Source organism: Phoenix dactylifera, chromosome 4 (genome assembly GCF_009389715.1).
Source record: "Phoenix dactylifera cultivar Barhee BC4 chromosome 4, palm_55x_up_171113_PBpolish2nd_filt_p, whole genome shotgun sequence".
Taxonomy (NCBI): domain Eukaryota; kingdom Viridiplantae; phylum Streptophyta; class Magnoliopsida; order Arecales; family Arecaceae; genus Phoenix; species Phoenix dactylifera.
Window position 1 is genome coordinate 30,143,851 of NC_052395.1, and position 17,180 is coordinate 30,161,030.

Here is a 17,180-nt window from a genome sequence, read left to right on the forward strand (position 1 = left end):
TTCCCTCTGCTTCTTCTTTTTATATACTTTTTTTCTTTTGGCCCCCCCCCCCCTCTCTCTCTCTCTCTCTCTCTCTCTCTTTCTCTCGTCAGTTGTCAGATAAAGCGAACGGAATAAAGCAAGGAAATGACTCGCTGTAACACTGGCGGCAGCAGCAGCAGTAGTAAATGGAGGGGGGGAGGATTGGGTTGCTTCGTGTCGAGCGGTCAGTGACTCTGGGTCTCGGGGTTCTGCTGTCTGGCCGACGCCCACGTGGAGGGCAGCGGTGTCGTGTCGTGGGGCGGGGAGCAGCCCGGCAGCGTGACGAGTGAAGGCGCCCCTCCCATTCTTCCTTCAACCCTCAACGCCTCCGTTTCGCGGACGGCGGAGTCGGTGGTTGGGACAAAACCACCCTCAAAGCAATACCACAACACCGTACACCAATTACTTTTCCAACTTCATGGCACGTGGCAAGACCCAGATTTTCTTTGTTGGATTCGCTGGAGCCGTGCATGTTATTGCGAGGGGAGGAGGGGAAAGGAGAAGGAGATGCGATGTTTATGGGGTACGAGACGAGGTGTGGGTGGAAGCGCACGGGATGCACGCGTGTACGCTACGCCGCATGTTGGACTTTGGCTGTACGCTGGATGCCCTATCGGGTTTACGGAGTGGGTTTGGCCCACTTTGATCTCCGGGATCCGGAGCGAATCTCTACGTGTACCCTTTTGAGACTGTTAATATAATTATTTATTAGTTTTTAGTTTATCCACAGTATTATTTTTTTTATTTTCTTCTAATATAAATGCAGCCAACTAAATCAAAAACAAGAACCTGACACAATGGTGCGAAAGGAACCTCTTGACAAGTCCAAAAAATTTCTCCAAAATATTAAGTCACATAGATAGCAACTCAATCTATGACTTAATTTATCTTTCGATGGATATGCACAACTTAAAAGATCCTGCATTTTTCTATTATCCACCGAATGATGTAGAGTAGAGAGCTTCCGTCATCGACCGCGTTGCTCGTTGGTGCTCACCGAACGGAGACAGCAATCATTCTTTCGGTGAGAAAAGCTTTAGCCCATAAGCCTCGGTCTTCAACCCCCTTGGTGTTTTGGCTCGTCTGCGGGAGCCCTTAAAGCAACGCCGGTCCATTCTTGATCCGGTGCATAATATTTTAACCCGATCTAATCTTGATGGTCTATTTATAGCCATAAACGATAGAGGTATTATTAGCCGAAGTGGCATGAAACCATTGCGTTATTATTATACGTATTCAGATTTTTATTTTTTTATTATTTTCTTTGGTGAGGACGTGATTAGACATTGGATTCTCTCATTATGGCTGGCCAGCTTTTGACATTGAATTATATTATTAGGTTTCTTTTAGGTGCATGATGTGTGGCGAGTCGCATGTATGGTGATGCTTACTTTAATGAAGTTATTGGGGCGTTAGCATGCGATGTTTGACATGAGAGGAGATGCTCATGAGAAGCATTTGGATTACATGATCGGTGGGATTCGAGTACACGGTGCACTTGAAACTTCAACTATCAGAGCCAGTATGTGCTCGGGTGACTCCCTTAAATGGACGCCAAACTAGGAATGCCTCTCACGTAGTTGAAGCCTCTGTAAGCATAGCAAACCATGAAGGAATGTATAGCAAAATTAGCTTACAGAAGATGCCTCCCCATGAACGACTAAAGTATGTTCGGGCAAAAGTATATTATTTGTACAATATCAAGATGCTGTGCGATGCTTGAGAACTGCTCGATGTCCACCCTCTCCATGTTGGGTTTTGGCTTCTCTCGCATGCAACATAGGGAAAAGGACGAGTTTGCTTAAGATTCTATTCCTTGAACCCCACACTGAACCGAGAGGCAGTGCTCTCTTGGACTTACTATGAATAGCAGAGTTCTCTTGAGTTATTATAAAAGGGGGTATTTTAAGTGGTGCAAGACAGTGGGTTCCGTGGCATTTCTGGAGGGAGGCAAAGAGAGATGGAGAAAAATATTTTTCTTAGAGTTTTATTTAAATTTTGATATCTCAGTGGTCTCTTGATGGTGGCGTCCTTCTTCTATGTTAGATTTCTTGGCGAGATCTCATATTGTATAAATCATTCTTGTATTTCTTTCAGAATTAATTTCTCGCGGTGAATGCTTGCAAAACCCATGCACTCTGTTTACTATAGTGGATCTCTCACTCTCCAGTAAAGTAGCCCAGATTTTGGATGAATCATGTTAAATCTTGGTATGTCGTGCTAGTTTTATTTTCTATTATCTTTATTATTTTATGTAGATGTTCTCGGGACTGTAAGAATTCGTGGACTGTAAGAATTCAATAACTTCCATCGAACCCATGCCTCCTTACATTCTAAAAATATACGAGTAATGTGTTTGTTTCTCAATCACGGTTCGAAGACAACAAGCTCCTGTCATTTGATGACCACAGAGAAAGAAGCTATAGGAAGTCTTCGATGGAAGTTATCGAATTATACGCAATTGGACGTAGAGAGTTATAGAAAGCTCTCTCCCCATCTTCTCTCTATCATATATCTCCACCATGCATCTATATATGATATATCGAACCTATAAAGGTTTTCCGCAATCTGTGCCTTAAAATATATATATATATATATATATATGTGACATTTTAACAGTAAATCAATCATCATTTTCCAAAGATCTTTTCTATCATCCTTCTAAGAGAATTAAGAGTTTTATGATTCACCCTGATGCGGGATTTGCACCCCGTCACCAGCACAGCCCACACACCAGCCGAGCAGGGAAAGCGACCGCGTCCTCACCGAGGTATTGTCCGCTTTGGGGATCGGGGATCGTGACCGCTCCCGGGGGTCCGCACTCTGACGGCGCCCCGGGTGGAACCACCCATTCCACCCCTCACGGGTTTGCCCTTTAAAAGGCGCCTCGGTGAGAAGAGGTTATTGAGCCCCCCCTTTAAGGCACAGACCTTTCCGCTGATTAGCCGATGTGGGACTAAATTCGGGGAACCCCCCGTAACACAGCCCCCCCAGCGGGAAGGTCCTGTGCCCGGGTCGGCTCCTTGCTGGATAGGCGGAGGGCCAGGCCCTCCTAGCGCCATCTGATGCGGGATTTGCACCCCGTCACCAGCACAGCCCACACACCAGCCGAGCAGGGAAAGCGACCGCGTGCTCACCGAGGTATTGTCCGCTTTGGGGATCGGGGATCGTGACCGCTCCCGGGGGTCCGCACTCTGACGGTGCCCCGGGTGGAACCACCCATTCCGCCCCTCCGAGGCGCCTTTTAAAGGGCAAACCCGTGAGGGGTGGAATGGGTGGTTCCACTCGGGGCGCCGTCAGAGTGCGGACCCCCGGGAGCGGTCACGATCCCCGATCCCCAAAGCGGACAATACCTCGGTGAGGACGCGGTCGCTTTCCCTGCTCGGCTGGTGTGTGGGCTGTGCTGGTGACGGGGTGCAAATCCCGCATCACACCCTTTATTGTGGATAATCTGACTCAACACTGCCTTGCGCTAGAAAGATATGAGAGCTACCCATGTATCCAAGACATCGAAAATAGAACCAGCCATACTGGAAAATTTTCCAATAATCTTACTTTCCAGGCAAAGGTTTCTAAGAAATAAAACTCTAAAATCTGTAATATAGAGGAGGTAAGTCTCGCACAATCCTAAGCCTATAATACATGATGATCAGAGGATTCCGGTGACCCTCATATATGAAAGAGCTATGTTTCTAGCTGCTTGTTAAATCTCAGGCAAATTAACCAGCCCACGTAAGTTTTTTTTTGATCTTTTAGAATTATCAAGGGACGTTATTATTGATTTGGTCCACGTAGGATTTTTGATACCCAAAGAATGCTCTATCCTCAGAGACAATAAGAATATATTCTGGCCTCATGTCGAAGTGCTGATTAAAGCTATCTTTCTTCAAAATAAATCACCTAACAATCTTGCCAATGTCATCATTGAAGTTGAGGTCACCCCTTCCCACACCAAAAAAAAAAAAAAAACCCAAAGACTAGGCATCACGCATGGCTTGGAATTAATTTTTCTTTATCCTTTTTGTGAAACTTTGCCTAGCCTTGGCAACGAGGTAAGTTTGATTAGCTGAAAATTTAATCTCAAATAATTTTGCTTCTAAGATATTACAATAGTTAGATAAAGATCATAAATACTAATATCTAGTAACTAAATATTGTGATCTATTTGAAATAAAGTGGGAAAACTCAAATAGACATCACCTTGCTAACTTTGAAATTAACAAATGTATAATTACTATGAGTGCATGAATGACGGTAGGCTCCTTCATATGCATAAGAAAAATTCTCGTGACATGTGGTATAAAGGGATTGGTGTCACTTACCAGAACTTTTTGGTATTTATGATATCTATGAACTTTTTGGCACACATAATAGATGCCTTAAAGTATTTTCCGTGGCAAACTCTCTTTTCTTTTTTAATGGAAATAGCATATTTTTCCTTTTTCCTCCCATCAAGAACAACTATGGTTACTTTTGGTTTCTAAATAATTTAGCCAAATTATATATGACCAAATTTATTGAAACAAGCGCTTATTCATTTTATTGTCATTTGTCTAAAATTTTTTAACCTCCTCTCTCCCTCTAATAGTTTTAATTAAGTTAAAACTAAATAATTTTTTTAAAAAAATATTTTTCAATTTGTATGAAATCTCAAAAGTGCCTCTTATTACCAAAGCTATTTCAAAAGATAAAAAAGTTGCTTTGCTCAACAAACTTGAACTCATACACTTTGAGAACCAAGCAAAACCTTAAATGTGTTTTGTATCACTTCTATTTTTACAAATCTTCTCTAATAAAATCTAGCTTTTTCCAAAAGTTATTTTTTGACTTTTCCTCTCACAGAAGCACTTCTCAAATAATGCTACCAAGTACTTTTTTTTAAAATATTTGTTTTAAATTTACATTTTTTTAAAAAAAAAAGTACCTTTTTTGGAACAATATCAAACATCGTTTAACAAATAAATCACCGCTAATAGCAGTTGACACAAAAACGCTGGTAAGGACAACATATCGAGCCTTTATCATCGGTATCACATTTAAATAACTTTACAAATTGTTCTAGAGTTAGTACCCTCTCCAACTTTGTCCTCAAAATTAAATTAAATTTTTATTTTGATAGCTCTTCAAAAATTTAACACCAATTCAATCTCCATTCGCAAAGAAGTCTACCAGAAATATGGAAGTTTTGGCGGATCATCCCACTTATAGTTAGAGATGAGTCCAATATAAATGCAATTCTACAGTGCCGGCAGATAGTATGAGATTAACTAAATAAATCACGGCCGATGCCAATACCTCTTTGTACACTTGCATACGCCTTGTCGCGCAAGCATAAGCGCACAAATTTTTCTTGTAATCTTTTCAGAACCTGCCGGCAGCTATTTTCTGTTCTCTGAGGGATGGTGGCATAGATCACATTTTGTTTCGAGATATCTGAATGATGGTGAGAGATAGAGTGGCCTTCCAGACTAAACATATATTTAAACAGATTAACGGAGCTGCGAATTGGATGGTTGCCTACGTGGTCAGCTATTTTGGAAGCACCTTGTGGGCCGAAAAAGAAGAGTTGCTTTGAACACTTTGTGATTTTTTTTATTTTTTGATTTTATTAGATGTATTAGTACTTATAATGTATAAAATATCTATTGCAGAAAGGGGAAAAAAAAAAAAGTGGGACCCACTCAAGCTTACCGTGCTCTGCGAGCTAATCCGCGGGGAGCCCTGTCTGCTGTTCGGGTCCCGAATCCGTCGCATCTTACTACACGACAAGGAACTACTCACCAAGTTCCAAGGCCACACACATATTATTTTTTTTTAATATAAGGAATTGTGAAAAAAAAATATTAATAATAAAAAAAAGAAACGGATGCCGTGTCAAACATTATTCCCGCTTAATGACGGTCGAAGAAAGACATATCGACAGTAATTCTTTTTTGGCTACTTCTGGTCAACTTCTCGCTCCCTCTTTCCCTCTCCGTTGCCACTCTCCGGAGGTGAGATTGGGGTGCCTCGATCTCCCTTCCTGTTCTCTCCATATTGTTTTGTTAGTATAATCAAATGGTTCGTTTCAATTTAGTTTGTTGTATTGCACTCGATCATCTTTTAGACTTTAATCTGATAGATGGTTGCTGTTTTATGGCAGAAAGCATATACCCCCGCCCCCCTCCCCTGTCTTCTCTCTCCGGAGACCATCAACTAAGTAACCATGACGCCGAAACCGCTGGACTACGAGTCGCTGAACGAGAATGTGAAGAAGGTCGCGTATGCCGTCAGAGGAGAGCTTTATCTACGGGCTGCCGAGCTGCAGAAGGAAGGGAAGAAGGTTTGTTCCTTCCTACCAGTGGCCTCTTCAGGCTCTTCTGATTGTGGAATTCTAGTACTTCTATTTGGTAGCAACCTCAAAATAACAATAGTAGTAATGCTAAATAAGGTGACGAAGAGAAATTACATTTATGAATTCATGAAACGTTTATCAGTTATCAGTCAAAAGACGAAATATGGAACCTCTAAAGGCATTTGTATATATCCATTGGGATCCTAAGTCAAGGCTATTTTTGTCACATAATTCCTTGTGATACTCTTTCTTATCGTTGCAATAAATATATTGTTAAATATATTATAGTGAATTCTCTCATTCTCTGGTTCCACGTATGAGAAGTTATCAGCTTCTATTGCATTTAGTTTATATCATTTCAAGTTTCTTTCCTATAGGTGTTGATACATGTCTTTCGGAGTTGCTTTATCCCAAGACTACTCTTTTGAGCTCTTGCATTGTTTTTTGGGAGTCAGTTATCTGCTAATATTCAGAAAAGGGGGCCATCAGGTGTGTAATATTATAGTGATGTATATGTGATACCAGATTAGAATTGAAGAGGAAAGTGGGGAGGAAAAGGGTATGAAACATATGCAAAATTGAAAGTCTGATATGGGTCATCCATTATTGGAAAGCTTAAAGAAAATGAGAGGCTCTGATAAGGATTGATGACCGCCAAACACCTGAGAGTTCAGCGTAGAAATGTAACTGAACTTTAAGGTTGCTGCTGGGTGGATTAAATGGAGCAACATTTTCAGATTCCTGTGAGATTTGATCGTGCCATTTATTTTTAAAGAAGTAGGTTCTATGATCAATTTGCTCTGCTCTGCTGAATAGCAGGGGACACGCAAACTTCTCTAAAAATTTGTTACTTGTTGGGGAACTTATCATTTGGTCCAGATTCATGTCAATTTCTTTAAGACCAATTCATTTACGATAATAAGACAGGTTAGGTTGCATGAATGAGGCTAAGTAAATACACTAGTACCAGATGAGCTTGACTTCAATGTGAATGCTGAGCTTGATTTATAGCTAAAATTCAATTGCATAAGTTAAGAAATGAAAGTCAGGGTAAAGAAGTTGCACCAGTAGAGAATTAGGCGATGGAGAACATGTTGAGATTGTCTTCAATGCGTAATAAAAAGCTAGAGTAGAATGGTGTGTTGAGAACTAAAATTTGGTCAGACTTATTCAAAGCAGGTGTATGCTACCCTTGGTTAAATTTGTGAGAAAGATCTGGAGTTAGATGTTGAATATGGAAGTATGCATATATAACAAACTTCAAAATATGATTCACAGAATTGACACAAAATATACGCGACACTATATGTTGTTATGCCGATTCCTATAATTACTAAGTTTGGCTTTTTTGTGGTCGAACATTTCAGTCTGGTACAAAATCATGTTGATGCATATAGTTTTCTATTAGAGGTTGCTACTTTTAATGAAGTTTATAATACATACCAACCACTTGAATTCTGAAACTCTAGTACATGCCTGCATTTATGTAGAAGCTTTCTTTTCCCTGAAGAGTGTGCCTCGCATGTTATAGTGATCTGAGGTGGTTCTATTTTTCCTGTCTCACTGCTCTTATTATTGTTTGCAGATCATATTTACAAATGTGGGCAACCCTCATGCTCTAGGACAGAAGCCATTGACATTTCCTCGTCAGGTATTTGAACTTTTAGTTCTTCTCCTTTTCCTATTAAATTTTGGCGCAGCTGTCATTCTTCTGTCTTTGCTTAACAATCTAGGGCTTCCTAATATGTATGTTTCTAGAAGTCATTGTGAGAGAAAACTTCTCTATAATAATTTTCCAGCTCAAATTTGAGAAAACTTGCAACCTTTGTTATTACTTTTTGCTTTGCAAATTTGTCCTGACATGATACCTTTTTTCACAGGTGGTAGCATTATGTCAAGCTCCATTTTTGCTAGATGATCCTAATGTTGGACTTCTCTTCCCAGCAGATGCCATTTCAAGAGCTAGACATTATCTTTCAATGACTTCGGGTGGTTTAGGTATTTAATTTCATGTATTTTGCATGTCATTCTCCTTCATCCATGCCGTCTTTATACATCTTATGACTTGATCTCCAGTTCGAGGATAAAATTATGGATTTCCTCCATGACATCCACCTATATAGGAAGAAATGAGTAGATATGAATTTGAAATACAAAAATGAACAATACTTTCCTTGTCGTACTCCTTAGTGCCTTATTGGTCAATTTTGACATGATAATGCTGCCTTTGTGCTTAACTTTTGCTGAGAGAAAACCTTTGCATAAGAGACATAACAATCTGTAACTTCAGCAAAGCTCTTCTTGCCTCAATCTGATGCTGGAAAAATTGCTAAGTAGTTTGATTCTTCCTTTTAAAAACTAATAAATTTATTCTAGACCTTCTGTGGTTGAATTGTCTAACTCATGCCATCAAACCAACAGTAAATGCAGGGATAACATCATAGCTACTATCTGATTGCCTGGAATATTGTGCGCAGGAAAAACTTGTGTTGTTCTAAATTCTAAAAGCATGAATGAGCATCTTTGGACCTGGAGACCTTTCCTTCTAAAGCTTGTCTATGGATGCCTAGCAAAAATGACGTTGATAGAATTGGATCTTAGGCTTATCTAATGACTTAAATAATATCTAGGTGACAATGAATGCTTCAGGGTTGCTGAGAAAACAGAAAGGCATACTTCGAAACCCATATATATCTCGAACTTTATTTGGATAAATCCTAAATATGACTGGATGAGGACCAAAGTCTGAGAGGTTTTCTGAGCCCTGATATGTTATTCCTCATAATTTTTTTTGGGGAGTTCTTGTACTGTTCTTGAACTAGCCTTCAAAGGCTTTGTCTGGTACTATTAATTTATTATGGCTTATTGAGAGGAAAAGATACCTATTTTCTGCACATTGTATTGATTTTGTCGCTGCATAGTTTTTATTTGTTTTGTTCTTCTTTGTATAAGACTTCTGCATTTTCCAACCTTGCCCTGCAATTACAAATTTTTGGACTTGTTGAACTTGCTGAATTGATATTGAATCGAATTGATATTTCATGCTTTCTGAGTCTCTGCCTGTGCTCATAGTGACCAAATCAAGTTTAAGGGTATCGGTAAACAATAGAGGGAATGCCCATACTGTACCATTGGATATTTGGGAATTACAGTACCCTTGTCAGTGCTCTGAACTTGGTGTTACATGATATTCTGCAATTTCTGATGAACAAATTATGTGGCAAGAGGTAGTGCTGTACTATCAAGATTCTGGGAAAAACTTAAATGCTGAAGTAGTTCATTTCTTATGCTTCAGCACATAACTATGGGCACTTTGATGTAGCCATGAGAACTAGGGGAGAAAAAGAGGGGGAGAACCATGCATACTAGTTTCAGCACCTGCAGCATTCAACTAATTATCGGCTACCATCTTAGATCTACTCTACAAGTGGTGGACTAAAAGATGGTACTTACAAATTGCATTCATTGCAATCATAAAAAGTTGATATTTGCTAGTATATCTTATTTTTGCACCCCCTCCCTCTGCCATTTCTTCTAATCTGATAAAAGAAGAGCTACGTGTGATTTGTAATTACACACTTAGGCTTGGATGAATATTTTCCATCAGCCATTATCATGATACAGTTCAACATGGCACACAGACCTTTCTATTCTTGCCATTCTTTTCGTATAGAAATATTATTATGTGAACCTAGTTGAGAGCTCGTGCCCTCTCTTTGGCAGGTGCATATAGTGATTCTCGAGGTCTTCCTGGAATCAGGAAGGAAGTTGCTGATTTTATTGGGAAGCGTGATGGGTACCCTAGGTAATAAAATAGATACAATAGATATTTATGATGGTGGTGTATATATAATTTCAGTTTCTGCAACAACTGGTCATGCGTATTGCACTTTTTGCAGCGATCCAGAGCTTATATTTCTCACCGATGGTGCCAGTAAAGGTGTCATGCAGATACTAAACACCATTATCAGAGATGAGAACGATGGGGTATGATCCTTCTTGAATGATTACAAACATGTTTATAATAAAAAGAACCTCTTTTTAACATTTTTAACTTCTACACTGCTTCTTGTTCCCATCTGTGTGTTCTATATGTATGGGATTTTTCTTCCTATCTTTTGGCAGATTTTAGTTCCGGTTCCCCAGTACCCCCTTTATTCAGCTACAATATCATTATATGGTGGTTCTCTTGTCCCATATTTTTTAGAAGAGGAGGCAAACTGGGGTCTTGACTTCTATAATATTCGCCAATCTGTGGCAGCAGCACGTTCAAGAGGGATAACTGTAAGTACCTGGCCATTTTCAAATATCTTCCTTTTTGTGTTTTTTATTTTATTTGTATCCATCCAAATAAACATAGAATTGGAGCCTCCCAAAAATATTAATAATTGGTTCAGTGAACTGACAATTACCAACAATTATTTGCATTGTTCATAGATCAAAACTCTTGCATCTTTTCCATTCCCTGGATAGCTAAATTCACTGTTCTTTATCTTTACATAATATTATGTTATACTTTTCACATTCAAGCACCATAATTTAAGCAAAGTATATGGCATCGGATTGGATCATTTTGCTATACCTGATGTAGTAACTCAAGTTTTGATGGTTCCAGGTTCGAGCTATGGTGATCATAAACCCAGGAAACCCTACGGGTCAATGTCTCAGTGAGGCCAACATAAGGGAATTGTTGGAATTTTGTTTCCAAGAAAATCTAGTCCTGCTTGCAGATGAAGTTTATCAGCAAAACATATATCAGGATGAACGGCCCTTTGTAAGTGCAAGAAAGGTAGGCAAATTAACTGCATGTTTTTTAACTTTGAAGCTGTTCTGATTTTTTTTAAATTAAAAAAATCCAAGTACTATTGTCTGGAGATCTACTTTGACCTGAAAGTGATCACTCTTTAATACTTGAAGATTCTGTTTGACATGGGTCCACCTATGAGCAAAGAGGTCCAACTTGTCTCTTTCCACACTGTGTCAAAAGGATATTGGGGAGAATGTGGACAGCGTGGAGGATACTTTGAGATGACCAATCTTCCTTCTCAGGTATTTTTGGTTCCCTTTCCTATAAATTAAGAGTCAATGATATATCGCAGGATTCTTTGTCTTCATATATGCATCTTCTGCCTCTTTGTAATATTGTGCCATGATCTGAGAATTGCTGGATACAAAATAATTACCATCTTAGAATTTCTGAAGAAGTAAATCAGAATTAAATTACGAGGATGATTTCTCATTACTTCATCTAGTTTCCAATTCGGCATTTTTTTAATGCTTTCTACTTTTATTCCTTTACAGCGACTTGGAATAATTTGGAAGTAAAAACAAAATTCATTTATGCTGAAGTCTACTGTTTTTGCTGCTGGACATTGGACCGATACAGCATCTTCTATGAACAATCTATAACATAAAACATGCATTTTAGTTGGTAGTACTTAGTACCTACATTATGAAAACAAATTGAGCATATACATGACAATGAAAAAAAAATAACGAATTTCTTATTTATGGCGATGAATAAAGGTTCAGAGACACATGAGGATTCATTTTTATGGATTTTTCATATGTATACATGAATAATCAATAATATTTGTACATATATCAATTTGTTGTAATTTGTCTGATTTATTTATAGCCATATCTGGTAGAAATATGCTTGTAAATTGTTGCATTACCTAAAATATTGTTACTTGCATGTCCTTCTTTGTATCTGGCACAGACGGTAGACGAGATCTACAAGGTTGCATCTATTTCACTCAGTCCGAATGTCCCTGGGCAGATCTTTGTAAGTGATTAAGTTTATTAAAATGATTCATTTGCAAAATTTTAACTGTCATTGCAACAATATGAATTGTGTTATTTGTGACAGTGTTAAAGTAAGTTTTTTGTTGCATACTTATATGTATTGTTACTTAAAAGTTTTATTTACTTGTTTGGTTTATCCTGTTCCCATTATTATATTTTTTATGAAACAAAAAAAGCTACTTTATTTTTCAGTTAGGGCTGATGGTTAATCCTCCCAAACCAGGAGACATTTCATACTTGAAGTTTGTTCAAGAGAGGTATGACACTATTTGGCGTAGTAATAAACATGCATGAATAATACAGTTTGAGCATTTTGTTGATGTGATAAGGGTCGATACTTGATACAGTCCCCAGCAGGATATGTAGCTTATGATATGTAAGTGCAAACCACTGCTATCAATCATCAACGATCCTCTTCTATTTGTCACGGCCAATTATACATTTAAAACTTCCAACCTTCGTAATTTATATAGATGTGTGATTATCACAACAGAAATTAAAGATCAAGGATCATTATTTTTCAGCTAATTGACTTGTGTATGTAGGAAAAATTGTTGTATCGTAAGGTTGTTATATTGACAAGCTGAGTCAGTATATACTAGGACATTCTTGAACAATGTCATCCATATGGTATAATGTGACATTCTATTATTCTGCAGCAAGGCTGTTCTCGAGTCTCTTAGGAGAAGAGCACAAATAATGACCGATGGATTTAATAGTTGCAGAAATGTGGTTTGCAATTTTACAGAAGGTAGTGCTTACAAATATTCTGTCTGTCTTTGATTTTTCTCCAAATTTCCATCCATGCTTGCGCTTGGTTGCTCATGTGAAAGTTGGTTTCAGGAGCCATGTATTCATTCCCACAAATACGCTTACCACCAAAAGCAATTGAAGCTGCCAGAAAGGCTGGCAAAGCTCCTGATGTTTTCTATTGCCTCGGGCTCTTGGAAGCAACTGGCATTTCCACTGTTCCAGGCTCAGGTTTTGGCCAGAAAGAAGGGTATTTACTCTAAAATTTCTTATTTGTCAGCATATCAGTTCTCTGGTATCTTATAATTTTTAGACAATGACATTATGGAGCGAAGTGCATGTCTGTCTACAATATACATTACATACTCACATATATATGTACATAGACGCATATCATATCTCCATACACAAAGATACAGATTAACGTATATTTGTATATGTATGTATGGCAGATGATAAATTGATAATGATGAAAAAAATGCACTTTGGATGGTTACGGCCTAGACTGCTATCCTGCAAATCTAAGCCATATGTCAGCATTAGTCTGCATGACTTCGGTTTGGCTCGCACCCCAGCTTTGCTTTCTTGAGTTGATTGCCCTGATTTAAACAGCAATATATGCATAAAAACCGTTAAAATGCTTTCTTTTTAAGTTGATATGATGAATCCGAGTAGCATCCGTGTTGGCTTGCGACTTAAGGCCCATGTCTTGCAAGTTCTCATATTTTCTGTTATTCTTTTTGCAATTGGTTTCTGTAATTGAAACGCTTTAATTAAATTGATAACCCTCGGCGATTCCATTCAATCAGAAAAAGCCCATTGAACGTATCAGAATTTCCAACTTGCCTGCTCAACGTCTCTCAAATGAGTCAGAGTTCCCCTGTTCGTTAGGTTTATTAACATCTATATTTCACATTAAGCTTATCTGGACCAAACCATTGGAGGTAATCTTTTGTCTGTAATACTTTTTGGAGCGTAACTGTAGTTCATGAATGATGATAATGGTTAGTTTAACAGAATTCTCATTTTTATTTCTTCCAATTGGTTTCAACAGATATTATTAGTTACTGTCTTTTCCTTCTTGGAGCAGGGTTTTGCATCTAAGAACAACCATCTTGCCAGCAGAGGAAGACATGCCTGCAATCATGGCGAGTTTCAGGAAATTCAATGATGAGTTTATGGAACAATACGAAAACTGCAGAGGCTACTCGAGGATGTAAGTTTGTTAAAGCATACTGAAGATGCAAGGAAAAAGAACTCATCTCCTGTTGATTTCTTAAGATCTTATAATATAATCGCTTGTGGATGAAAAATTAAAATAAACGCCAGAAGAACCAGTTTATTGGCTGTGTTGATTTCTCTCTTTCCCATTATTCTCCTATGGGTTTCATCTATTTATTTGAAGTTATGATTATTTTCCAAAAGCTTCGTCATCCTGGTTTGCCATACTGCTTCTTATCAAATGGTGCAGAATATACCATACTCTACCGAAAGAAAATTAATATTATACCATATTCGAAGAAAACTGATATTTGGTACATAATGTACCATGCTATACCATATTGTATCGAAAGAAAACTAATACCAAATTTAACACTAAGTCGGTATAAACTTTATACCGTTTCGTATTAAGACATATTGAAAAAGAATAATTAAAAAATTATTTTAGTATAAAATATTTGTCGATAAAGCATACCGTATTAAGTATCGAGATTATGAATCTTAATTTCTACCGTATGCATGTAATCTCCTTTGAAAAAATGGCTCTTCCGAGGGCTTAAAAGGTTATAAAAATAGCATGGATGCATGGTTTCTTAGCCTACATGGGCAAGCTTTCGTAGTTTAGTAGCACTGCGACTTTTGTTCTAATGGTCAGGCACCAGCAAGAATCGGTCCACGCCCTCTTCTATTCTGTTTGTGTATTTGTATGATCGTCCATGTTGTGTCTGAAACGTGCGGCCAGCCGTGACCGGTCCATCCCTCCGGTGATGGGAGCCGTACAAACGTGTTCGTACGGCAGCACGGCGCTGTGGGCATAAAGCTGCAAACCTTGGCTGGGCCGGATGACGTGCGAATCGGGAACGCCGAAAGCCGGCGGGATTCCCTCGCCAAAGTCCGTCTCGACCCGTCCCATCGGGTTGACGACGGCCGTCGCCATTCTTGACGTTGGCGTGATGACAACGCCTGCCAACTGCCGGGGCCTGGCATCCACGCTATCTGCCCCTCTGCGTCGTGGCGGGAACAACCACTCCCGCCGCCGCCGCCGTACGCCTGCACGGCGAACGTTGCCGCGGCTGCCACGAAAACTTAGCCTCCTGTGGGACCCATTTTTTATTTATTGTCCCTTTCTCGTTGTCTTGAATCCTCCTTTCCCTACCGTGCGACAAAATTTTAATAATTTGTAATAAATAAATAATAATAAATCGTGACCATATATATATATATATATCAAGAAAAAAACCAAAATGTCTTCTAAAATCCGCACTAGAGTCTGAACCATCCGATTCTTCAACCGCTACGTGTCACGACATGATTGACTAAAACTGTTCTGCTGTAAATAACCTTCATGCAATCCATTTGAGGTTTAACATTTTCTTTTCTTTTTTTTCCATACAAACGTATGTACGGCCAGCAGAATTATTAAAAAAAAAATATTTTTTTTTCACAGCTATCCTTATCCTCGTTCATTGTTACAACTCTCATCACTTAAAAGGTGAGAGGGGGAGGATTTGAGAGTTAAAACTGGGGCGGTAAGTAGTAGTTTATACATACCAATCCGATATTTTCATCCATTTATTAGAAATAATTGAATTTGGGCACTTGAACTAGTATAATTATTTTTATTTTCTACAACTATAACTAAATATTCATTTGCTCCAGTTCAATACCTTTTATATTAATAAAAGGTATGAATAAACTGTTCATAGAATACAATAGCAATAACAACTGCACGGGGATTTTTGCAATAGAGCTGACCACCTCCCGTAGGGACATACAGCCCATTAATTATCTTAAATCTTCCTTGTCACCTTATCACTATGCTTTGATTGATACTTCCATTAAATATTTGAGAGGGAGAAGGAAAATGAAAAAGAAAACATACACGGAGAGAGAACACGGAAACGGGCCAGAAGGGTCCGTTAGTGACCAATAGTAGCTACTTGTTCTCGTTTTGTAGCTGGTGGCTCCTTTTGTAGTATCTCAAACCAGAAGTACTCTTGAGTTACAGCCTCTTTTTTCTTCCTCCTTTCTTTTTTCTTTTTTTTTTTTTAGCTTAAACAGGGTGTTCATATCACTAGGGTACGAACATACTCAATAAAATCGAAAAATAAAATATCCCAAAATACTTTAGGCAACTTAGTCGTCCACAGCATACCTCCCGTATAGTTGGCCATATAAGCCGCAACCCAGTCCGCGGCCTTACTTGCCTCTCTATACACATGTTTGGCCTGGAAGGCCATCCCATTAATGCCCATCTTCTAAATATCTCGGATGAGGAGGTGGTCAAAAGAGATTAAAGTGCATATCTTTCATTTTACCAACCTATCTCCAAATTCAGTCTAGATGATAAAAGGTACAGGATAACCGCCGCTTGATTTTATTATTGTGGGTAGTGATTTTTGTTATTATTTCTATGTGTGCGCACGTCGTAAGGTGTTTTTTAAGGAAGGGTTGGGTTGTGGGAAGGATATGATATCTCTACGATCATTTGAGACTTTGGGTAAAGAAATTTTGAAATAGTTAAGATAAAACTACATATGTGAAACCAAATAATCTTTGTAGTGGTAAGTAGCTATTTGATCCACTTGAAAAAAAGAAAAAAAAATCTCAACTTGCTTAACTCGAATCTCTCTAAAAAAAATTTAGAAAAAGATGATAAAACTACAAAGGTAGAATATAGCTTCTACTGAGATTCGTCCTTACATAATTCGGATCGGAATCTTTTTCTGGTATTAGCAGGACTCACTTTTCTGAGTAGAAATGACAAATAGAAATAAACTTAAAAAAGCTAAAATTTCGTGAGAGATAAATCTCGACTTTTACGTCAATTTTGTCTTATGTCGCTCCGTCTAATTTCTTTACAATTAAGAGATACGTCCGATTAAAATTCAAAAAGAAAATTTTCATTTTGAGCAATCTAATAGGGATCCAAACGATGAAATTTAGGTTTGATCACTAGGTGCACCATACCCTTCAAAGGGCATCACGTCGTAGATCTCGAAAAGTTGTCCAATGTCAAAAAAAAAAAAAAAGATAATTTCAATCA

General features: G+C 38.4%; 1 protein-coding gene across 3 annotated transcripts; it reads left to right on the forward strand.

Annotated features, from left to right (window-relative positions):
- The first annotated feature begins 5,937 nt into the window (after positions 1-5,937).
- On the forward strand, positions 5,938-14,286 carry LOC103707141 (glutamate--glyoxylate aminotransferase 2). 3 transcript variants are annotated; one of them, XR_005511775.1, is made up of 15 exons: positions 5,971-6,081; positions 6,164-6,343; positions 7,941-8,006; positions 8,236-8,353; positions 10,079-10,160; positions 10,255-10,342; positions 10,481-10,639; positions 10,971-11,144; positions 11,273-11,404; positions 12,078-12,143; positions 12,356-12,420; positions 12,823-12,914; positions 13,007-13,163; positions 13,366-13,470; positions 14,004-14,102. XR_005511775.1 is itself a non-coding variant. In XM_039126096.1 (14 exons), the coding sequence occupies exons 2-14, from the start codon at positions 6,227-6,229 to the stop codon at positions 14,131-14,133; spliced, it is 1,446 nt and encodes a 481-aa protein (XP_038982024.1). In that variant the 5' UTR covers positions 5,938-6,014; positions 6,164-6,226; the 3' UTR covers positions 14,134-14,286. The 3 variants fall into 3 exon arrangements, 2 of the variants coding, with proteins under 2 accessions (XP_038982024.1, XP_026660476.2); XM_039126096.1 differs by lacking the exon at positions 13,366-13,470 and having other exon boundaries at positions 5,938-6,014; positions 14,004-14,286; XM_026804675.2 differs by lacking the exon at positions 13,366-13,470 and having other exon boundaries at positions 14,004-14,286.
- Positions 14,287-17,180: the final 2,894 nt, after the last annotated feature.